This window comes from Pholis gunnellus (assembly GCF_910591455.1).
Source record: "Pholis gunnellus genome assembly, chromosome: 14".
NCBI classification, from domain to species: domain Eukaryota; kingdom Metazoa; phylum Chordata; class Actinopteri; order Perciformes; family Pholidae; genus Pholis; species Pholis gunnellus.
Window position 1 is genome coordinate 10,991,455 of NC_136541.1, and position 24,689 is coordinate 11,016,143.

The window sequence follows — 24,689 nt, forward strand, 5'->3', positions numbered from 1 at the left end:
TATCACAGAATCTGATCACAGAATCTGTTGGATTGCAATTTTATACAAACAAGCTCCGGACTTGTCTGTGTAGCGCCACCACGAGGTTGACATTTATGTTTGTGAGTAAAATAAATAGTGGATATATTTATATTGTGAGAACACTCAAATGAAATAGCAGACAGTAAACATAGTGCACAAAATAGTAAAGATCCCCATGTGGAGATGTCGGCATGAGGGGCTTCCGTGGGTTTGGTGAAAAGAAAGAAAGAGTAACCACGCTGCATCTTCCTTCCGAGCCAGACTGCCAGCCCGTCCTCTCGTGCCAGACATCCAGCTGTGCAGAGGAGAGATGAGTACCAGTGTGCCCTCGGGTCCTCTGAAGGACCGGTCTTGCTTTGCTGTTGAGCCTGGTTGGCGAGTGGTGGCTTCAGATTTCCTGATTCCTACTCTCCCTGGAGCCCAAATTTCACCCCGTACCCGGGCCATAAACTGAGTTTGCGGTTAATCTCATGGTGGTTTAATAGCAAAACCATCAGTTGCGGAGGAAGTAAACAGCTCTGCAGCTGACAGCCAGTAGACACATAAAGAGATGCTGTCCAGTCAAAACAACCTGCCGAGACACAATGAAAAAATTATCGACAGGAAAAAACAAACATCAGATTGTTTATTTTTCCACTGATACTGTGTGATTTTCACATTGTTTGTCTCTTTCGGCTCACCTCACCTACCAACAAAAAGAAGACACACATGGATCTTTACATAAACACTCCACACCCACCTGGCTATTTCCCTCCCTGCCACACTCCTCGTTCCCTCCCACTCTGACTGTAAACTGTATAAATATCCTACTCTCAGCGTTGCTGGGATTCAGACACTGACCTGCACTGACCACGGATACTCAGGTGAGAGGAGACCAGCTAAAGAAAGAAAGAAAGAAAGAAAGAAAGATCAAGTGGAGACACTCTACTGAACAGAGGAGTTGCATCTCTGCTAAAACCAGAAGATCATCAACTCAGTCTGATCCTCCAGAATGTGTCTCCCGGTGTTTCTCCTCTGTCTGTCCTGCTTAACTCTGCCCGTTCGAAGCCAGGCCCAAGACCGAGCCTCCCTCCGCCGCTCCAACGACCACGCCGGGCGCTGCCACTACACTTTCACCGTGGCCAGCCCAGAGGAGTCCAGCTGCTCCGGAAGCAGCATGAAACCGGAGATGGATGGAGTCTCGTCCCGACTCACCATGCTGGAGGCTTTAGTCAGCCGTCTGATAGCGGGAGTGGATGGAGGCTCCAGGACACGGACTAACGGTGAAGAGGGTCTCCAGGAAGCCTACTCACAGGTGACAAGGGAAAGAAACCAGCTGCAGCAGGACAAGGAGCGTCTGAACGGGCAGGTCCAGGAGCTGCAGAGGAGGCTGACCGAGCTGACTGAGGAGGCAGAGAGCCTCAGGCAGAGACCCTGCCAGCAGACAAACACCTCAGGGGGGACTCAGCGTGAAAACAGACCTGCCAGTGGTATGTACATCAGTGGGTAAAGGGAGAACACACATAAATCAGAATGTGAACTGTTTTACTTACAAGACTGGGGCATTTAACAAGTTTTCTTTTTTGAGGAGCCGATATAAAAACAAAGATATTTTTCGGCTCTTCTGCATTGATGCTTTTTTACTTTTTCTGATAAATGTATTTGTGGTTGACAATGAAATGTGTCCTGGGGCGGCAGTTCAGGTTGCAGTGAGCTGTCCCAGGTTGAGTATGGGGATTGGAATTTACAACACAGACTCTTCTTTTATGGCTTTGTCACTCATGCATTTCTGTTTATGTGCGTGTGATCATTTTCAGAGGAGCAATAGCAGGGTTATAGGGGGAACCTGCTGTGCTCAGAGGCAAGTGAATAAGATACTTAGTCTTTGATGTTGATGGTAAGGTGGGACTGACTGTGGTTTAACTGCAGATTACTACTAATACATACGTAAATCGTTATTTTTCAAGATTATTTTCTACTCAAAATTCCTTCCCAGCCGGTAGCCTGTGTAACATTTTGCTGTCTTACACATGTTTCTCCTTCACTTTGTCTCCCCAGAACCTGCATATAATTTTGGGAATGGTGCATACCAGGAGATGAAGGCTGAGGTTACGGAGGTTCCAGCACCCCACCTCATTCCTGAGGGAAATCACAACTTCACAGGTACGTTTTGGGTTTTAACGATGCCAATGTAGCTGTCCAAATTGGCCTGCAGCGGTGGAGTGTTGGTGCAAATCAATGTGATCGGAATATATATCAAATACCGTGAAGTTGAACTCTCTTCTTTTCTCCAGGCTGTGGAGAGCTGCAGTCAGTGGGAGATCCTGTGTTACACAGGAAGGCTGACAGTATTACAGGGAAGTATGGAGTGTGGCTGCAGGATCCCGAGCCTCAGGGCGCCCTTTACACCAACAAGACTGTGTGGCGCATCGACACAGTTGGTAAAGATGTCCGTCAGCTCTTTGCGTATGAAGACATGGATCAATTATCCCAAGGCTTCCCTATGAAGGTTCTGGTACTGCCGGAGCCTATGGAGAGCACAGGGGCCACCATGTACCGCGGCTCCCTTTACTACCAGCGCAAACGCAGCCGCTCGCTGATCCGTTACGACCTGACCTCTGAGAGCCTGGCATCACGGCGGGAGCTGCCTCACGCGGGCTTCCATGGCCAGCACCCTTACTCCTGGGGCGGCTACACTGACATCGACCTGGCGGCGGACGAACAGGGCATGTGGGCTATCTACAGCACAAGCAAGGCAAAGGGTGCAATTGTGGTTTCCCAGCTGGATCCCAAGAGCCTGGAGGTGAAGAGGAGCTGGGAGACCAACATCAGGAAGAACACAGTGGCCAATGCTTTCATGGCGTGCGGACGTCTGTACACGGTGGCCAGCTACACTGCACCCAACACCACCATCAACTACGTGTTTGACACCGCCACCAGTGTAGGGCAGGCTCTTGCGCTACCCTTCAAGAACAAGTACAATTACAACAGCATGGTGGACTACAACCACGTCCAGAGGAAGCTGTACGCTTGGGACAACTTCCACATGGTCACCTATGACATCAGACTGGGCAGGGCCAGCCATGGCAGCAGCTAAAGAGGACACAGACGGAGAGAAACGGCTGTTAACAGGACTGAAGAGCAAGGGAATGAGATAAAACATATAATCATTTGCATTGTACTGGGGTTATTGCAAAGCTTGGTAGTCTATGTGTTTTGCATTATTAAAATCTATTTTTTCTATTACTATTGTAAATAAGATAATGAAACAGAAATGTAATCATAAAGCAGATTAGAGTAGCTGGAGCCCTTGATAATCTCAGCGGTTATTACAAACAGTAATCATGGTTTAAAGTTGTGAAATATTTTAGCTGTGTATAAATGTTGACATATTTAAGTCTCAATAAAAAATAAAACAATTACACGCTTGCTTGTTTGTGTCATACTTTGCCATTTAATTGCAAAAATATTCATAGCCACACTACTCATTACCCGGAGAGGTTGGAAGGAAATATAAGTTTCTAAATCGTTACATTTCTACATAAAATTAGAGACAGTTGAGACTATCGAGTATCTTTAGTAAAAACCTGTGGAGCTATGTTAGCAGAGTATGTTAGCACATCATTAACTAGCTACATAAGCTACTAAATATGCTGCTTTTGCTTTTTAATGATTCTAACAGTGAATATAGACCTACCTGGCTTTACAGTAACAGTGTTGTTCATCAATTGAATAGGCGTCTGTCTCGATCGCCAGATGATGTGGTGCTTCACGTTTACACTGTGATCTGTACTTTAGATTCCATCTTTATCTTTTTAACCAGTTATCACTGTTTGGCATCCTGGTTATATCCTTCAAAACACATATTGTAGACCCATCTCTCTGCTTCTCTCTGAAATCTTTTTTTTTTTTATAGTTTTCTAAACTAGATATTTATTCAGAGAGTACAGTTAGTGACAGTGTGGGCGCCATAGCAACATTAGCTCTGACTGCTTGATGGAATAGCAGCGAGGGGCGGGGCTTAGTGAAGGGTCATGGAATGGGATGTTTTTCTTCAGCGTGTGTGAAATTTCACCCACTGTTAACTACTGAAAGCTAGTAGCTGAGTTAGTGCTATTTCACATACCCTGACCTGACACCCCATATAAACAGTACTTCTGAAGCAGCTACACCACTCTGCACAAGCCCGCATGTTGTCCTTTGCAACCATATTCCTGGTATTCACCGCCCTCTGTGGACAACTGTTTGCATCTGCATCCTGCACCCATAGCCTACACACACCTACCAGCTCTAGTGAGTAAGAGTTCATTCTACTTCAATCATGCTCCTGCCTAAACTGGTTTCAAAGTTTAAAGGCAAAACCACACAAAATATTCACAAATTGGTTTAAAGTTTAGTTTGTAAATTACAATAGTAGATGGTGGTTGGCACTGTTAAAGGAGATGGGATGTATTATAATGCCAGTCAGGAGATTTAGCAGCAGCTGATGGAAACTTGGCCAAGTGTGAGTTGACTTCCCCCCCCCCCCCCCCCCCACCAGCGTTCACACATACACTGAAAACCCACTGTTGATTGTTTCAGCTCAATACAAAACCACATAGCCGCCACACACTGAGACACACTCCTCAATTTTCCAGGAAGCAGTGTGGTCGTGTCATTTTAAAATTGGTTTCAGCTTTCCTCCTCAGCCACCAACGTATTCACTGTGTCAGTAAGATACAATGCAATATCTGTAAATGGTGCACAGTTGACTTTAATTGGCCTTTTTATTTAAAATAAAAAAATGCTCCAATTAAATCCAGCTTCGGTTTCAGCATTGTAAGATTAAGTCCATGCAGCATCAACACCACTGTGCAAACCAGCTGCATGTCTATCACTAGTCACGATCACGATCACAATCATCACTCGCATCACGAGTACCCAAGCCATCCATTTCAATATACAATACACAAATACACATACAAACAGCTATAGGTAAACAAAATATAAGCATATGAAGTATTTTTTATATAATCCAATAAATAATTAAGAGGGAATTTCTGAATTACACATACTCACGCTACAAATGTCCCCCACATATAGGCTGAAACACACCCACACACAGTTCCACTGAACCTATTGTTTCCACTCCGCCATCCAGAGTCCATCATAAGCCCTGTTGAGTCTCTCTGTCAGTCGCATGTGCAGTAGGTCCTGCAGACAGTCCCAGGTCACCCATAACCTTTCCACTATAGTATATTGGCAGTAACCCATAGCCAAGCCAAAGCCCACATCTGTCACATAGTGTCGGGCAAGCAACAGCCGGGACAGGCTCACCAGAGCGGCCCAACCCACTACGAGGACCCGCATGGACGCTGTGTCCACCAGCTGGGCTAGGAGGAACCGGGCACACATGGCCGCCCGTGTGGCGTGGCCTGAGGGGAAGGAGTAACGCTCCACAAAGTAGGTGGAGAGGATGTCAGAGCGGTTCTGGGCAGGCCTGCGACGTCTGATCAGAGTCTTCACAACTCTGACCAGCAGCAGGTCCAACAACAGAGCTGTGTGGAGGAAAGAGATAGATGCAACATTGGTTTCAGTTTGCATTGCAGGCTGAAAACTCTTCTATTTTTCAACTAAAAATACTAAACTCATTTTAAACTCATTTAAACTCATTTCCCCTCACAGCAATGCTCTTTTCCATTCTAGGACATCTCTGCAACTCAGCTTCTACTCTACCTTACTACTTATCTACTACGATCTAGAACGAGTTTCGGTTCACACTGCAAGCCTTCTTGCTCAAATCTGATATATTGCTCGATCTGATTTTCTTTTGTTCACATTACTTTAAAGTGTGGCCAATATTAGATTGACTGAAGTCAACATGGCTTCATTTAAATGTATAAGTTGATGTGTAGAGAAATGACAATGAGGATAAAGTAATCCAAATGTAAATAGTAACAATGCCACACTCGTTTATTTGTCTACAAAGTTATTTCTTATAAATTAAAAACACTTGACCAAAATAATTTCTTATTTCTCAGCCACAGTAGCCTATTTCCAAAACGCATTGGCATCCTAAACGTCATTATGTGCCAAAAATAGCTCTGGTATTTCACCACAGCATAATACACTATAACTGACTTGATCTCAAAGATGTCAGCCAACATATATAATCTACACATGCAAACAAAACATCATGTCAGGTCATTTCTCGAAGTAGCCTCAGATGTCGGCTGCGGGTCAAAAAAGAAAACGTTTCATGACGTGCCCAGAGAACTCCACCAGCCTCACCAAGGGCCGTAAGCTGCCCCACGGAGACTCCTCACAGGCGCACACTCCGAGCCGCTTGGACAGCCAAAGATCTATCGCCAACAAAAACCGGAGCGTTATGGTGAATATCGGCTGGCTCAGGCTGACGGAAAAGTCTTCAGGTTGCGCTCCAGAGGAAAAGTTAGAACAGCTTGAGCCCCGGCGGCGGACATGGCACTCAGATGATGCCCGATTTCCAAAAACAACTCCACGGCAACTATTCCGTCTGGATGTTGGTGAGGACATTTTCGGTTGACAGTGTCCTCAGCAATATATCCACCCTTCTTTATCGACCACCTGTGACCAATAAACACCTTAATACTGCTGCACTCCGACGCAAAACATCCCGTAAAGTCTGGATCTAGAGGTTAACACCAGAACTGGACTGCTCTGGTCACGTGGCTGCATTATCATTCCTATTAACTTGTAATTAGCATGGAGTTTTAAATGTATGTCTTTTCTTTAAATATCGATTTTATGAGAGCATATATTTTAAACATATTTTCGTGGATACGTGTTTCAGTGCAGCACTCTAAAGCTTTACTACACAACGGGCCATACGCGTGCGTAAATTGGTCATTTGGAAACATGGAGACAACTGTGCCAATCAATCAAAACGCGACCTGAGCGCGCCGCTTTCTAGTCAGTCAGTCATTTTAAGCTGTCCAGTGCAGTTCACAGTGGTTGCATATGTAAATAGAGTTGCCTGTTGAGAGGGAAGCTTCCGCCTTGTGCGTCTGTCATCAGAGCTGTTGCTGAACAGACGGAACACCTCCACGGTCACACTGAATATGCCGGGACTGCTGCTCGGAGATGCATTTCCAAATTTCGAGGTGGAGACCACCAATGGCAAAATCAAACTGCACGAATTTCTGGGTGATTCGTAAGTAGGCTTATTGAATATTGATATCCTTGGATATTTATTTGTAGGCTTACAGAGTTTGCAGCTTACACGAGAGAGGGAGAGAGCTCGCGCCCAGTTCCTGTTACCGTTACTGACTTCTGCTTTAGACATTTGCTTATGATTTGTATAGCATCAAGACCTTTAAAGGTGGTATGTTTTATAATGTGGTGGACACATGAATCTCTGGCAGCCTTCAGATGTACAGAAGTTTATGACCAGATCATAGGGCTGTTGATCAGATAGTGAAGTTTCCAACTGAAAAGCTTAAATAAGCCAAACGTTCAAACCTTAAACCCCTCGATGGTGCAGAACCACATCGCTGACTTCATGAAAAAAAGCCCCTTCTATCACAAAGAGGTCATATACTGTCAGTTTGGTGTCAGATGTTCATCTTCATCCAATTGTGTAACAATATTAGAGATTTTTGTCTGATGAGAGGAAACTGCGTGCGATGGAAACCTGTTAGTGAAACCTCAGCCTGCATCTCCTCATTACAGAAGCACAGACCCTTAAATGTACCTGACACGGCCTCACTGATCGCTCTTTTTAATTCCAGATGGGGATTCCTGTTCTCCCACCCCAGAGATTACACCCCGGTGTGCACCACAGAGCTGGGTCGAGCTGCCAGACTGAGCAGTGAGTTCAGTAAACGCAACGTCAAAATGATCGGCCTGTCCATCGACTGCCTGGAGGATCATCACGGCTGGACCAAGGTGTGATAGTTACAGCATCAACACGTACAGAAGGCTGTTTATGGCATACTGAGCATCAAAGTTTGGACTTCCCAGCTGGTAAAACTGTTGTGTAGTGAGCTCTGTCTTTACGGTGAGATATCCGGTAATCATAGTTCTTTGCAGGACAAAAGAAGTTTAGTCTATTCTAACTTTAAAGGAATTAGGAGTTAGACAGGTTATACATAACCCTTTTAACAATGGATTTGATGACTACTACTACTATTCATTTTTTAAATTATCTTAATATACACTACAGGTGTGTTGTACAAGTGTGAGATTTATTTGTTGGCTGGTGGCAGTCTTTTGCATGTACAGTAGGTACTGTGTGTGCGGGTATGTGGACTGGCGACAGTCTGTGTATGTAATGTATGTACACTACCGTTCAAAAGTTTGGGTTCACCCAGACAATTTCGTGTCAATTTTCAGTTTCTTCGCAATTTCTCGCATGGAATAGCCGTCATTTCTAAGAACAAGAATAGACTGGCGAGTTTCACATGAAACTTCTCTTTTTCTGGCCATGTTGAGAGTATAATCGAACCCACAAATGTGATGCTCCAGATACTCAACTAGCTCAAAGGAAGGCCAGTTTTATAGCTTCTCTCACCAGCATAACTGTTTTCAAGGGTTTTCTAATCATCAATTAGTCTTCTAAGGCGATTAGCAAACACAATGTACCATTAGAACACTGGAGTGATAGTTGCTGGAAATGGGCCTCTATACTTCTATGTAGATATTTCATTAAAAACCAGACGTTTCCACCTAGAATAGTCATTAACCACATTAACAATGTATAGAGTGTATTTCTGATTAATTTAATGTTATCTTCATTGAAAGAAACAGTGCTTTTATTTGAGAAATAAGGACATTTTTAAGTGACCCCAAACTTTTGAACGGTAGTGTATGCAATATGTTACTTGTATTGTTTTAACAGCAGATACTGTATGTATGTTTCCAAGACAAATTTCCTTCGGGACAATAAAGTCTATCTTATCTTATCTTAATACTATATTGTGTGTGGGAAATTGGATAACATGCTATGGTAAAATGTATTTATGAAAGCAGTTTGAATGTATGTAGTCTGGACTGCATCAGTTGCAAATACATAATAGCATTACCCCCCTGTGGTTGTATGCCTCCACCAACCAGTCAACTTGCCGTTGACATCTATTTCAGTCCAAAATGTCATCACTTCATCATTTTATGCTATCAAGACATTTGTGTGAAATTGTCCCTTAGAGGAAAAGGAATTCTTATATTATGGCGAAAAAAATCTGTCACATCTTTCACCACTAAATCAAAATGTGTTCATCCTCGAGTCCAAGTGGAAGTTTGTGCCAAATTTGAAAAAAATCGCTCAAGGTGTTCCTGAGATATTGCGTTTGGGAGAATGAATGGACAACCCGAAAACACAATTCTATCTTTACTATGCGTGCTGCACTAAATCGGTTTCCTTTAGTTTTTCTTTTTATCATAAATATCACATGTTTTTATAAAACAACTGAGCTCCATTGGTGTAGCTATAAATAACTACGGGCTTGTGTGTCTCTGTACTAACTAGGACATCCTGGCATACAACTGTGAGGAGTCTGCTTGCTGCTCGCTGCCCTTTCCCATCATAGCGGACAGTAAACGGGAGCTGGCAGTGGCCCTGGGCATGCTGGACCCAGATGAGAAGGACAAAGACGGCCTGCCGCTCACTGCCCGCTGTGTAAGAGTCTTCACAATCAAAATCAAACTTCCCTACTTAAAAGGAAGCATTTAAACTAAATATAGTATCTACTGTCATGCACATAGAATAAATAGTAACCTTGTCAGGCTCCATCTCTCTGTCTTTGTTTGTGTAGGTGTTTATCATCGGCCCTGACAAAAAGCTAAAACTGTCACTCCTCTACCCGGCCACCACCGGACGCAACTTTGATGAGATTTTGCGAGTGGTGGACTCGCTCCAGTTGACAGCAGGGAAACGACTGGCCACACCTGCCGACTGGAGGGTACGTCACACCTTTGAAAGTGACCTCAGTTTATACCAATCATTTCAGCAGCTGACCACAAAGATAATAGAAACAGGAATTGACCTGCAGAATAACCTGGTTTCTTTTTCCTCCAGCCTGGAGACTGTGTGATGGTCCCTGCCAACATGTCTGAGGAGGAGGCCGCCTCTTTGTTCCCAGCTGGCGTCTACTCCAAAGACCTGCCCTCTGGCAAGAAGTACCTGCGCTACACACCTCAGTAATAGTCACGGGCAGAGACAACATCGACATTCAACACTCACTTGTGTTGCACTCAATCCAGCAGCTCTCGTTCTTGGACCTTCTGCTAGTTTTTGTCCCTAACCAGGTAAATAAACAAGTCAGCAGGCATAACAGGGAACAACAACCAAAGTCTTCAGGAATATATGTAGGACTTTTCTAAATTGGAGGTTTTACAGCATCTACAAATAAAAGATGTAATGTTCGGCCTACTTTTCAAAAGGGGGATTATTTTTGGAAAGATAGGGATGAGATGGGAACATATATATTATCAACAATATGGCAGAGAAGTTTTAACACCATGCACCTGGTTTTTTTTTTTGGACCAATGCAAGAGGAAGTGATTTCACAAAGGATTACGTAACGAGGGCAAACAATGCTATGCCTATGTATTCATTTTATCTGACATGTGTACTTCAATAAAAACAGTTTCACATGTACAGTTGCCTCCTTTCAACATAAATGATTACTGTAGCTTGCATTGGTTCTGCCAGGTCATATTATCATTTCACTGAAAGTCTTGTATCTGTACTCCAATGGTTGAGTCGTCGATGTAGACGTTTCACCTGTGTGGGACAATAAATGCATTACGGTTAATTTTTAACCTAAATAATGAACAATAGATTTGCTCTGTCATGACTTGTGGACGCTACCGTTCAGAAGCACCTGCATGAGTTTGTTAGCTTTGGCCAGCAGCCCCCCTCCCTGTCCCTTCTCTATCATAATGTAGTTCTGTTTGAAGGCGTTCCCCCCCACCGTGTCGACGGCATCGGTGAAGAGCTTATCAACTTTGATCCTGGGGACTGCTGGCAACAGGCTGCTCTCTGTGACCAGCAGACAGGAGAGGTTCAGGACAGTGGAGGTAATAGGAAATAGGATAAAATACAGTTAGGACAAGGACAAGCTGATTAAAAATGAATTATATATCAAAACACATTAGGTTGGAGCGACTGGTGAAAGGCATGAGCACAGAGTTATCATTTAAATTATTTATTAAGAATACATGTGAAGGTGACAGTACTTGAAGGCGTTTATCTGAGAGAGCCGGGGTGCGAGTCATCATATCGGTTGACGTCACCACATTCGCGAGTCATCATTTTGGGTAGAACTGCAGCAGTGGATCTAAAAGGCAGACTCCATTAAAAAGCTCCAACAGCTCGTCTCCACAGAGGTCTTCTCTACTGTCATCTGCCAGGTGGTTTGAAATCCTGCATTAGTGGAGTCTAAGCTCACATAATGAGAACCGCGTAAACCTCCTGACAGATATTCACCCTCAGAGTGCGGTTGTCCTTCAGGGTATTGATAGAATTATAAAAACGTGGCTGTTCATATCAGGAAAAGCAGCAAGGTCAAGACTAGTGTTCTCATTGCCAGTGTGTGGATTTGTCATCACTGTGACGAAAGAGAGAGTCAGTTCCAGCTCGGCCGCCTCCCACCGGTGATGTCATCTCTGGTTCATGAGGGCCTGGTACTCCCTCTGGTGGGCGAACAGTCGCAGGAACACTTTGTACTTTCTCTCATAGAAGCTGAGAAAAGCATGAAACGCCGACAATAATTACACAAATGTGACGCATGGAAGTGTACGTTTCAGTTTGTAACAAAACACGCAGACTTCTTACATCGTGAAGTTCCCTCACTGCTCACAACCTGACCTTGACTTTGCGTCAAAGCAATGCTTCCCAGTAGAAGTAGAAAATATATATCTTTTAACTGCATGAATGTATAAGATGGTAAATAAACTGACAGAATTAAAGGAAAGGGTAGAAATACATTTTGATTGGTTCCTTTGAAAAGGCAAGTTGTTGAAAAAGTCAACATTTGCTTGGATAAAATATGTTGATATGTTGCAATCTTACTGATTTAAACATCATGCATATTTAACTCTTTTATATTTCTATCCCACAGACCATTACAGCGACCATGACTTTCACCCGATATTAAAAGATAATTCTTTGTCTCACCTCTGGAGCTCAAATTCAGGCTGAACAACTTTCCCCACTTTAGCCATTCTCTCCATTGCCTCCTAGAACATAAATTGCAAAGACAAATATCACTCAATAAATCATGTTATGCACATTCAGTTCCAGCCGTGACCCAGTTATAGTATTAACACCAGGCAACTACAGTGGTTTCTGAGTTTATGACTAATGCAGTGCAGGGCCTCTCTGCTGTCTGAGACTAAAGAATCCAGCCAGTTGACTGTGTGCAGCTCAGAGGATCAGACACAACAACTGCCTGCAGTGATTATGGCTGAAAATGGGTTGACAGGTGCAGCCTAGTCTAAACAATAACGTCTTATTTTTAGTATATCTGGCTTAAAAGCTTGCCATTCCCCTGTGCTCCGAGCTTTGGTACTGAGACACAGAGGGATGACAGCTTGACCTAAAAGATTTAACCATCACTTTATATCTTAAACACATTGTGCCACAAATCTTCTCTGTGGCTGAAGCAAGCACTTCGCACTTTATATTTTTTAGGACAATTTTATTAGACTACAAAATAAGAGCATTGGATTACAAACTGCTAAATATATTAGGAAATAAACACTTTTTTTTTAAAGGGGAATGCCACTGATTTCCCCCATGAAGTTCAGTTTATTCTTCATGAGGAGTACTACAGACTGTGGAAACAACAGCATAATGTCTGCTGTGGCTCAAGAAAAAAAAAAGTATTGTTATTTCAGGTTTTGAGACATTTTAAAAGTAAGTCTGAGCTACAAACTGGAGGTGTGTGGTTTGCAGTAAGTGGACATTTAGAAGAGAGAGGGGCTCTAATGAAAGATGCTATCCTGTTAGGTCTTTTTAAACGTATTAAAAGCATTTAATGATTTTGGGAACCAAGATGTTTATTGCAACACACACAGAAGAGTGCATTCAGAAGAGCAAAACAACTTACAGTACCTCTCATGCAATATTCAGCACGAGGATAATGGCTCGTATTATCGTTTCCACTTGCGAAAAACAGCAAATGTAAATGTCCATTGTGACTATTTATGCTGTCTTAGTGTATTTCCATTGGAATACTACTAATGTACTTGTACATCAGATTTCCAGGTGAGTGTATGTTGAAGAGTAAACAAAGACAACTGTAACTAATTACATATTTTTGAGAATCTGTGATTTTGTGTGATATTTTTGTAAGAAAGTTATATAAAAAAACTATACATCAAATGTCCCTGGAATATTTGTACAGTGTTGACTCGTTTTGGACAGTAGTTGTATTTACATGTGGATATTTGAAAACACATAAAGAACATTTGTGTAAAAGCACACAAAAACATTCCTAATTAAAGCACCAAATGTAACCCAAAGAATTAAGTCTCTTCTGTCTAAGCTCCCGTCACTGTTATGACCTTAGTTTAGACACAGTGGGCCACTCCACCTGTACAGTGCTGTAGTCCTGTGATGCACATGCACCCAGGACTGCTGCTCCTACCAACACAGCCTCCATCTGGTCTGGCAGCACCACAGGCAATCCTGAAGAGGACGATATTAACAAAAAGTGGATTTAGCTTAAGCGTCCACGGGAGGTTTAACAAAAGTTTTCATAACAATGTGGACGGTTTAGTAGAAATTGTACAGAAAGTTTTTGGGCTACCACTATTCAACATTTGCAGATAAATGTGTATTTAGCTTAACTGTCACTCACAACGTCAAAGCTGTCATCGTGCCCCGTTAGTATTTCATACCTGTAGCGTTAGCATGAATCTGGACAAACAGGTCGTTTTTGCTCAACCCGCCACACAGGAAGAGGGTTCTGATGTCATGACCTGCTTCTTTCATGGCCTCCAGAATATGAAGAGTACCGAGCTGAAACCAGAGAAGAAGATTAAAGGAGAGTCAGTTTACAAGTTAACACATACACCTTCCTTCACACTTTAATAAGGCAGGGGTTCTCAAACGTTTTGGGGCCAGGGACCCCTTACTGGGGGAGAACATATTCCAAGGACCCTCATAATCAAAACACTAATTTAGCGTATGCTTACTACCATTTCTACTCTTATATGCCATAGAAACTGTTTATACTCTAACGCTTTACAACCTTAATGGGTCAGAGCTGTTTCATAATGATAAACAGAACCCCATTTCAATTTGAATCAGGCTAATTCCACTTTGTTTTGTTCTTAAATTAAGGGTTCTTTGTAATCAGATGTCGCTCTTCTCAATAAAATCAAACTCAATATAACTCAGATATTTCTCCACGCTCACTAGCTAGCTAGCTGGCTAATAATCCAAGCTAAGCAGCGGTAGGAATGGCTCGTTGGGCCTGAGTGAAGTGATTGACATTATGTGTCACAAGCATCAGAGTTTCTATTGGTCCATAACTTATGTGGGTGGGAGTAATGGACACAATATGCTTGTTTTAATGGGGCATATGGTCCCCATCTGTAGATATGCATTTTTAATGATACAACACAATATTATGATTTATAGCAAATCACGGACCCCCTGACACAGTGTCACAGAATTCTGGGGGTCCCGGGACCTACTCGACAGACTGAGGCTCAGAGAAAGTCACACGACATTTTGAAACAAATAAAACACAGTGGACTCACAGCGAGGGCCTGTAAAGTGGCCAAATAGAGCACGGCCAAGTCGTCCAAGGTTTGGGAGAGCGGCAGTCCGATCACCTTTAAAACAGTAATGAGTCATTCATGCCAAAATGTCTCAGTGCTGAATATTTAGTCACAAGAGAGGTGCATTCACCAACAAAAAAGGTTAGACTAAGTTTGACTGGTGCTTTGTAAAGTCAGCTGCTTCAGCCAGCTGATAGCTAACAGTATTCTGAATTCATTTTGGTTAAAAGAATAGTTTCTAAGATGTATATGAGAACATTGACACCACTCTCATTTCTGAGGATAGGGTCAATCTTCTCCTCTAACTCACCTACAGAAACCAAATATGTGTATTTCTCAAAATGTTAAATAAAACAAATTTATAATACAAGCAACCTCTCAAGCATACTTAAAAGTTGTAGGAGGGTCTGCAACGACCGCTCCCACTCTGTAGGTTAGTGCAGTCAATAATGTTTCACGTCCCCTCACCATGCCCTTCAAGGTTGGGTCAGCCAGGGGCGACCTGTTCCCGTGGAAGTCCGGCCACACGTGAAGACCGGAGCCCAGCCGGTCGACGGTAGAACCGGAAGGAGCCATTGAACTCAGGTGGTTGTTCAGGTAGCTGTAGATGTTCTCGCCACTAAGGGGAAATCTGGGAGAAACAACAGAAGGGAAATAAAGAACTCAAGTCTGCTGAGATAAGATTAAAGATGTTGTTGTGTGGACACTAACCAGTAGTTTTGAATATTATATAATAAGATATTGTGACACGAAATACCAGGAAAAGCAGACGCGTTACTAATGACATTAACGACGGCTCATAAAGTGTTCCAGTAAGCCATGTCTGTGGGCAAACATGAACAATGGACCAGGGCATTTTTATTTAATTCTAAGTAAATGTTAAGAAACTCAAACGAGTAAATATTGAATAACTTCATTTGAAACTTCCACCACACACTTTGGAGCTTTCATCACTTCTTTCGTTTAATAACCGAGAGAACGTTTGCTAGCTAACAGCGGCAGAACACATTTGTCGGGATTGATGTTCACACGGAACTGGTCATTAAAATGCTTTGTTTGAACTACTGTGTTTTTTTTATTTATGTGAAATTTTGAACACATTCTGATTTAAAAACAACTAGCGTTGTAAATTTGTCCAAAGTCCAATATGTTTTTTATTTAATCTAACCATTTGGCAGTACATCCGCAGGCCACTAGATGTCGCTCTAAATGCCCACCAGCGGTTGAGAATAGCTGGTGTAGAGTACACAACCTTTCTAAGCTTCTAACCTTCCCAAAGCTGACTAAACATTATTATACATCAGCTAACCAGGGATGACAGCTGTGCTGGAGGGTGTTTGGGAGGTGCAGCACTAAATGAATCAGCTGACCTCTGCCGTGCCTGTTCCTGGAGCTGGGTGTAGGCGGCGTGGCCCTTCACCATGTGGTCGATCTGAGCGAGGAGACAGCAACACAGTTCAACAGAAAGGATTACAGATGACACAGCTGATGACTGTGACGATTAAACTGTTGTTTATTATTATCATTTATCAATTATTTTCAATAATTGGTTAAACTTGTAATTTAGACAGACGGCCTTTAAACATTGTCGTTTATGTGGCCGACCGCTCGCGTCTGGGTGACTTTCGGGTGCGCCTACACATGGATTGTATACATTTTGTCTCTCCCGCTGCTGCACAGCATAAAGCGGGTCAGTGAAAGCCTGCTTAAAGCTTGACAGAGAACTGACCAGCCTTCCTGTAGCACTCTGTCCTCCCTCGTTGAGCCACATGCCAGGCACCATGGCAGACAGGCAGGGCCCCCACACTCCTGGCACAAACAGAGGCTGCTTGCTGATCTGATGCACATGAATGAAACATGTCATGTTTTAGTTTGCATAGCATATCACACTGGCAACCTACAAAGATGTAGGCACAGCTGTAGTTAAAAGCTAACAAATGCTGTAACGGAAACCACTACTGTTTCAACGTTAGATTACATTTTTATCTACTTCTAATAGATTGCATACCATATTAGTATTATCTTAGTTTTACATCAACGTTAAGGTCAGAAAAAGTGTGAAAGTGTCAGAAAGGTCATCAAGGAGTTCATACCTTATCTATACTACATTTATGAGTATTTTTCAAAAAGTCATCCAGCAGGTGAAATGTAGTTGTAAACTGCTCACCGCCATGTGACAGGTTGATGTTCCACAGATCATCGCCATGCGCGAGGTGATCGGCTGGTCGTCACAGGGCAACTGAAAGCCTTTTATGTCGGCACCTATCACACCTGGAAAGAGAAAAATCACACATTTTAATCCTATTTTTGTAACCATCAGAAATAATAATTTGCGGGGGAAATGTACGCGTAAACATTTTTGGGTGTTTCCCAATACAACGTTCACAAAATTCCGCTTTGTCGGGGACAAATCACAACGATTTGCAGATGAAAAGCTTTAAATCCTTTTGAAGAGCTCCTTTAACCTTCACATGGGATTCAGCAGTGACACTAACTGCTGGAATAATGTTTGTCAAGCTGGTTTGAGTTTAAGGTGGAAGGTTCATCTGTGTGAGGGGGCGGGGGGGGGGGGGGGGGGGGGTATCATTGTGACATGAGTGTTTTAGCCTCGGACCAATACGACAATGTGTGATAGGCAGAGGTCAGAGGGCAGAGTTCATGAGCAGTTTATCTCCCAGAGCAAAAACAGATGGGTAGGGTTCCTCTGGGTAGCCAGAGGAATGGTCGACTGCTGCCCTGAAGCGAAACAAAGTGCTCACAGATACAGTAACACAGCAGCATTAATTAGTGACTTTTTTTATTTGTTGCATCTTATTTAATTTTTGCCCAAACTATCAAAGCAGGCAGTGTTTTGGTGGGCTAGCAGTCTACAATGCATACCAGTTATTGTAAAACCGCTACTTCAATTATTCTCAATTCAAGTCGTTCCCTTGTTGTATCACTGCTACGGTCAACAAAGGAAAAAAATGTCAAAATAAATAAAATGATCTGGACAACTACTGGCTCAGAGTGCCATGAACATTGTACATGATGATACTCATCCTCCCTAGACCCCCGGCCTTTCATCTAGCACCACCAACAGGCCAACATACAGATTTGTGCACAGTAAATATTTGAAATCTAACATCAACTACCCCGGTGAATAGACTCTTTTCCTTTGGGACACTTTAATGACTTTCCTTAGGTGCCAGGTCAAATTGTGCACAAGATACTGAAAACTATTCCAAGAACATGCGGTGGATATTTACATTCCCCTGAAAGTGAAACCTAGTGTTGACGAGCCCCCGACCTTCTCTATCACCACAATTATGCTATCCTTTATATTGTTGCGCAAGAAATATCAACATTTTAACCAGTCATGAAGTTACGTTTATTTATGCTCCCTAGTGGAGGGACATCTACATTTTTGACACTCCAGGAGCTTCATCTTTTTAAAACAAAATGTCAACTTTAGACATAAATATGAAATCTTCTGCCTCCCTCCGGTGTCTTTTGAAGTATCAAGGTCTGGCAAGATTGGTAAGCATGAGCCCTGTGCACCTAACTGACGACATATTTCATGTTTTATGGTTAATAAAGTTTATAGTTTAAAAACGTATCACCTTTAGAAGCCATGTGGGAGCTAGAAAGCTGCCTACACACAGGAAAAAATAGATATATTTGGCAGAAAAAGACTGGTTCAATAAACAGGTTAATACCAAGGCCTCCAGCATGAGCGTCAATGAGAGAAGCACCGACTGCAGTTCCTGGCTCCAAACTCAAGTCTGCTGCTGCCTCCTGGGTGAGGCCGTCTCCCAACGGGCTCCCTGGAGAACAAGTGGCGCTGCCTGGATGACATAACACGGCACAGCTTAAATAATGAAAGAAGAAGTCTTGAGTAGATGATGTGTTTGAAAAGAACACAACATGAAGTGAACAATATGTTCTGTTTTCTTTCCATCTTAAGATATACAACTGATTATAAGCTTGTTTGTTAATGTCTTTACCTATTTTGGAAAAGTTGTTTTCCAGGAGATCCTCGAGTCCAATGTTGGTCCAAAAACCAGCATCCCATCCATCTGGAGGGCAATAAGTCCATTTACACACCAGAGTACATAAAGACCTGTGAAACATCGCCAACAGATCAAGAGCATCTGGTGAAGACCAAAGTATCAAAAAACCTTTATCTATAGTAAAACCCACATTTCTTAGAATGTCTTAGAATAACCTCGTTCTTTCTTTTAAATACAAGAATAATATTTCAGCAGCTTAGCTTCATCTTATCATTATGAGACTGTAGTCACTAAGAACATGGTTTTAATCCCACTCTGAAATTCATGTTTCAAACACATATTGCACATGTAAATAAAAAGGAGGTTTAAACATCATTCAATCACCAAACAAAGCTCACCGAGTCAAAGAGCCTGTTGCCTTCCACGACAGGAAGTCTGGAAGGTCGAAAAAGTGAGCAGCTTTGTTCCAGCAGCTTTCTCTTAGATTCTGATTAGAAGACAAAATAAATGTGTGCTAATGAACCAATGATCAGTGAGTAAGAACAGCACATGCATGTACTGGCAGACCTTAAAAAGGGATAGTTCACCTCAAAAATACATATGTTTTCCTCTAACCTGTAGTGATATTCATCAGTCTAGATTGTTTTTGGTGTGAGTGTTGGAGATATCGGCCGCAGAGATGCCTGCGATGGAACTATAGATCCTACGTGAAACTGCTCACAACAAGGTCTGTGGGATATCTTGAGTAACCGGGTCATGATTTATGGAGAGAAACATTGCTTTTTACTTTTTAAAATGTTTTTTTTGGCGCTTTGAGCACCACACGTCGAGTGCCAGATAGTCCCATTATATTGCAGAGAAGACAGACATCTCTATGGCTGATATCTCTAAAACTAGGCAACTCACACCAAAACAACCTACATTGGTAAATAGCACGACAGGTAAGAGGACAAATATGGGGAGAGAATATGGAGAGAAAAGGGTGAATAAGGAAGAAAAACTACAACAACAGCACACATGTTGACCAGCAGCCAATACAGAGAGCGACAATAAAACGTGTAGAGATCAGTGATCCCGTGTTGACCTCGGTCACCTCTCACCTCTTTGAGCCAGAGCAGCTTAGGGGGTTGCAACTCTGGTGACATGACCCCTCCCACCCTGCTCAGGACCTTGTGGCCGGTGTTGGTTATACGAGCGGCCTGCTCTTCAGCACGATGGTCCATCCACATCACCATATTCCTTTGTTTGTCACCTGGGAAAGCCAGGAGGGGAAGGGGGAGGATCCGGTTATAGTGAGAGCACAATGTAAATATAGCAAATATTTTAACATTAAATTGGTCTATGAGGAGATGGCAAACACAACTCAGACTGTGATATTAATCTATTATCTAGGCAGCATATGATCAGCCATTTAGCCTAACTACATGGGTCCTGACTCCTGTGTCACTTGAAAATAACATGAATCCCAACCAACTCCAGGGGTTCTGTTCTGTAGCTGACCCTGACCTCTGACCTCGCTGTGTAGGAGGGGGTTTTACCTCCAGGGATCAATAAAGTATCCAATTACATTAGACCAAAACCAGCAATCCAAGCTTAACTCAACAACTGAAAGGTTTCATGCCAAAACACTCAAAAGGAATCCATTCTAGTACAATTTTACAATCAGAATTTTCAAAAACAGAATTAATTCCACCTTTAATAACCTAAAGTGCAACGGTCGGGCTGTTAGTCAAATAAATATTTCACTTACCACCCTGACTGACCGGCACAGGCTGGAAGCTTTGGTCTAAAACCACGAGTGAGCAGGTGGCATCAAAGCCGATCCCTCGTACCTGACTCTTCTCCACACTTTGGGTAACTCTCTGGAACAGATATAAATGATACTCCGAGTCATTAGGTCAATGGTTGTATACATAAGTAATACCTGTGGAGAGATTATAAGAGGGTATGTATGATATATTAGCAGGCACTGCATTACAGTTAGAGTGTGTGTTACAGTGAAACATGTACAACAATTGGAATGAGCCCTGATTTATTTCCACAAATGATCAGAGTGTTTGAATAACCCTGATACAGTTGTCCTTGTCCTCTCAGCCAACAACTAGTTGCCAGAGGTTTTGTGGAAAGATTATGAAGCAACTCAAATACTTTGAAAGTCGTTTGTTTAAAGAGAAGACAGACATCTCTATGGCTGATATCTCTAAAACTAGGCAACTCACACCAAAACAACCAACATTGGTAACTAGCACTACAGGTAAGAGGACAAATATGGGGAGAGAATATAGAGATATATATATATATATATATATATAACTGGCCCAGTGGTAGTAATGTTAGCTTGGTGGGAATGAAAACTTGACCAAAACCAAACAAAATGTAATAAACAATATCCAGTTGTGACGTCTTAACAGCTACTTTAAACTGATTAGAAATGAACACATTTGGAACACAACATGTGTGGTTTAGTTTATGATGGGGCACTTGAGTTTGTCTGATATTATTGGGTGGGCACGTGTTCATTAAAGGCAGGGAATAAACCAGTGCTCTAGGTCACCATGCCAGTAACTTACCTTGACCACTGTGCAGCACTTCTCCCAGATCTCAGTGGAGGACTGCACATAGTGGTCAGACTGGGGCTCCCAGATGCTGATGGGCTCCTCTGCAGTGCTCTTCAGCAGGCCAGCCCTGGTCACCAGTGCAGCCCTCACACTGGCGGTGCCCACGTCCACCCCAATGTAGTAAACCTCAGCCATGAGGAGACCAGCTGAATGGAGAGGGGGGGGGAAGGACCCAGGAGTTGATTATTAACCAGGTTACACCGTCAATGTCAACATTGAATGGACTGTTTCGCAATAGATGAAACGAAACACATATCAACGTAAGTATATATTACATACTTGCTTTTAATTAATGACTTATTTTGTATGTTGTGGCGCATGAGACACTGGAATCAGCTGAATGATAAACGCTACAGTGCAGCAACAGAGATTTTCTACTCATGTTTTGCACGGAAACACTTTCACAACAGACGTTATCAGACGCAGAGGACATGTGTACACCAGTTATAACAACATATCCGAACTTACCAGCTGGTCAAAATCTTATTTCACCGCACAAAACATCACTTTTGAGTTTCTGTAAAACGTACTTCGTGCTGAGGACGGTGGCTGCTACGGAACGCGAAACCGGACAAAAAGGGCAAAGTCGATTTTCTTTTCCCTCTCATGCTGAGCGGTGTAAAGTCCAAAGGAAGTCAAGTAAGCGCCATGAATGTGTTACTAGAATCCTCCCTCTCTGTCTCTCCCTCGTTATCATCTTATGTTTGGATGATCCAGAAATTTAGAAGACTATTGGGTCATGGAAAAATCACTGTAACTCAAAAATAGTCTAAATATTCTATACATAGCTGACTGCGGGAGAAGGGAATGCCTTAATTAAATAAGTAGATTAATATGATACCGAAAACTTATTCCACTTAGTTAAAGTAGACCAATCTGACTATAATAACAATGATCAATAGCTGAATGGAAAACATTTTGTTTTGTTGTTTATTGCACTTTTTGTCTTCTTTATAAAATGTACTGGGCTTTCACACAATTTCAACCCATCCACATCATTATTAGACAACCAAAGAAAGTGCTACCGGAGTGTAATGATGTTGTAAAAAGACCCCCCAAACACACACAGGGAGGATGTGGAGGTGGATGGGTCAAACCAACAGGACTGTCAACCAGGAGGCCAGTATTCGAGTTATTTATAAGTTGCATCAGTGATGTTTTCCGTACGTTACATTGTTCAAGTTTTACGTACTTACCTAACTAAATGGTTTTGTTGCCTGAACCTAAGTTTACGTAGTTGTTTTAAGCCCAGCCGTGGTGTTTTTCCTCAAGCTAACTAAGCGGTTGAGTTGTTTTAATTCACAACGTTAACCACGAGTTTAAAGCGACCGTAGTGGAGCATCACAGTTTGATGCGCTGGGCGACTCAGTGACTCAGAAAGTGACACCAAGGGTCCTAACAAAGCGTCAATATGTGACGAGTTGGGATGAGAACGTGTTGAGCATGCACAATGCAAGGGCTCTGGAACAACAAGCAAAACTAAATTGTATGCGTTGTGCAATGTTGTTAAGTACACTAGTGTTTTTTTACTCAAAATGTCTCCTGTCAAAAAGGTCTATGAAAAACTATGAGTAAAGACAGTGTACACAAGTTACTAACCACTTATATGTAAGCAGAAGGACATGATTTACTGGAACAGATAATCTGTTAGCGTTAGGGCGGCAAAATGTCCCAAAACCTGCCATCAAAAGCACAAAGACTTTAATTGTGATGCTTTCTAGTCTGGTCACTTCCCTCTATTGGGCTCTTTTCTTAGAGGAGATCAACAGCTGTCTCAAAGAAGCGGTGCTGGCTGTGATCAGCGTGTTTGGAACAGGAACCAAGCAGCAGGACAGGAAGAAACAGATGTGCTTCAACAAACACTGCATGGACAGTGTTTGAAATCTCATCTGTCTCACTCACTGCTTGGTGTGTGTGTGTGTGCGTGTGTGTGTGTGTGTGTGTGTGTGTGTGTGTGTGTGTGTGCGCGTGTCCCTCTGGTCCACGCCTGACTGTAATCAAAACTTTGCTCTGTTGATACATCAACACATGCATATATAGTCTTTCTCTATGTTTTTCTCTCATGAAAGGGGGTGAGTGTTTCCATGGACCCTGGACTGTCCCTCCTCTGCACAACAAAAGCAGGCATTTTGGGAGACGGGGCAGGACCGGCTCCTGATTATAAAAACTGCATGCAGTGGAAACAGCTGGCCCGGGCAGGGAGGAGGAAAGCGCTGTTATCTAAAAAGCGAACCCATCGGGCCAGCAGAGGGAAAAAGCTGACAGAGAAACAGGAAGCACAGCCAGGACACAGTGGTAGTTTGATAGGAAAATAGGCAACTCCTCAGTGGGGCTTAACACAGGTGTTCAAAGAGAGACACAGAGAGAGTTAAGTGGCTCAGAAAGTTATTGTTTCATTAGAAGTTGCTCTATTCTGTTAGGAGAGGAGGAACCATGAAAGAAACTGAGGTCTTTCTTAACTTCATTACCACTGTGGTATTAGACACACAAGTTTCTGAAGCATTCCAACGCTGGATTTCTACTTCAGGGTGTCACATATTCCCGAATGGGTGTTGCACCGTCGCGTTGTGAGGACAACATGTCATCTCAAGAGTGTTGACCTCAAGCAGCTCTGGTTCTCCCAGGCTGTCTGGGGCTGTTAACTTATTTATAGTTGGCTTGAGGAGAACATGTTGAATAATACAATGGGGGGAGGGGGGGGCAGACAGACTGGACTGCAGCTGTACAGAGCCTTCAGTCACATATGAGTGTCAACCACAGAATGTAATGAATATATTTCCTGCATTATCGCGCAACTTAAATACGTGCGCAAGCAAAGATCAAGTGGGCAAATTATAAGTATAGGGCTGATGTATAAATCATGATTTACCTTGATGACAATAAATGCAGCAACCTGTTTAATTCATCCGTGCATATTCTTACGTCCATGTTGGCTCTATTCTGATGTTTGTCCTTATTACATATATGACCTTGTTAATACACAAATGACATAGAATTATTGGTTGTTGGAGCTATTACCACTTGAGTATATGAGAGAGATTTAGATTGTATATTAATCTATTGGAATTTGCAATAAAATATAAATTTAGAACAGTAAGAGATTCACAATGTCTGTTGTATAGATTCATCTTAACGTTTAGCCCTATAAATCAATATTAATTAATTGTGTAATTCCAGTAGCAAGTATACCACAACCCGATATAAACAGTAACAATTTGACTGATATTTGCTGAAGTGTATGGTGGCTGCCCATCTTGGTTGTTGTGATAAGTCTAAATCTCTGTAGACTATGTGTTGGTATGTTGAGAACTATGAAAACCTGCGGTCA

General features: G+C 42.5%; 4 protein-coding genes across 4 annotated transcripts; 2 read left to right on the forward strand and 2 right to left on the reverse strand.

The window, feature by feature from the left end:
* The first annotated feature begins 885 nt into the window (after positions 1 to 885).
* On the forward strand, positions 886 to 3,409 carry LOC306705790 (myocilin-like). Its single transcript, XM_079172641.1, has 3 exons — positions 886 to 1,490; positions 2,059 to 2,163; positions 2,295 to 3,409. Exons 1-3 carry the CDS (start codon positions 1,013 to 1,015, stop codon positions 3,095 to 3,097), a joined length of 1,386 nt encoding a protein of 461 aa, XP_079028767.1. The 5' UTR covers positions 886 to 1,012; the 3' UTR covers positions 3,098 to 3,409.
* Positions 3,410 to 5,115: 1,706 nt separating this feature from the next.
* Positions 5,116 to 6,534, reverse strand: LOC306706053 (polyisoprenoid diphosphate/phosphate phosphohydrolase PLPP6-like; the record flags this gene model as incomplete). Its single annotated transcript, XM_079172964.1, has 2 exons — positions 5,116 to 5,601; positions 6,241 to 6,534. The coding sequence occupies 2 exons, from the start codon at positions 6,532 to 6,534 to the stop codon at positions 5,116 to 5,118; spliced, it is 780 nt and encodes a 259-aa protein (XP_079029090.1).
* Positions 6,535 to 7,036: 502 nt separating this feature from the next.
* Positions 7,037 to 10,613, forward strand: LOC306705658 (peroxiredoxin-6-like). Its single transcript, XM_079172472.1, has 5 exons — positions 7,037 to 7,171; positions 7,749 to 7,905; positions 9,485 to 9,634; positions 9,771 to 9,917; positions 10,034 to 10,613. The coding sequence occupies exons 1-5, from the start codon at positions 7,080 to 7,082 to the stop codon at positions 10,157 to 10,159; spliced, it is 672 nt and encodes a 223-aa protein (XP_079028598.1). The 5' UTR covers positions 7,037 to 7,079; the 3' UTR covers positions 10,160 to 10,613.
* Positions 10,614 to 11,155: 542 nt separating this feature from the next.
* On the reverse strand, positions 11,156 to 21,911 carry fggy (FGGY carbohydrate kinase domain containing). The gene is made up of 16 exons (XM_079172452.1): positions 21,830 to 21,911; positions 21,314 to 21,507; positions 20,494 to 20,605; positions 19,844 to 19,995; positions 19,142 to 19,230; positions 18,738 to 18,853; positions 18,450 to 18,578; positions 16,919 to 17,022; positions 16,481 to 16,588; positions 16,122 to 16,183; positions 15,220 to 15,382; positions 14,731 to 14,805; positions 13,864 to 13,984; positions 13,557 to 13,651; positions 12,137 to 12,198; positions 11,156 to 11,701 (listed from the first exon to the last, which is right to left on the reverse strand). The coding sequence occupies exons 2-16, from the start codon at positions 21,494 to 21,496 to the stop codon at positions 11,620 to 11,622; spliced, it is 1,653 nt and encodes a 550-aa protein (XP_079028578.1). The 5' UTR covers positions 21,497 to 21,507; positions 21,830 to 21,911; the 3' UTR covers positions 11,156 to 11,619.
* Positions 21,912 to 24,689: the final 2,778 nt, after the last annotated feature.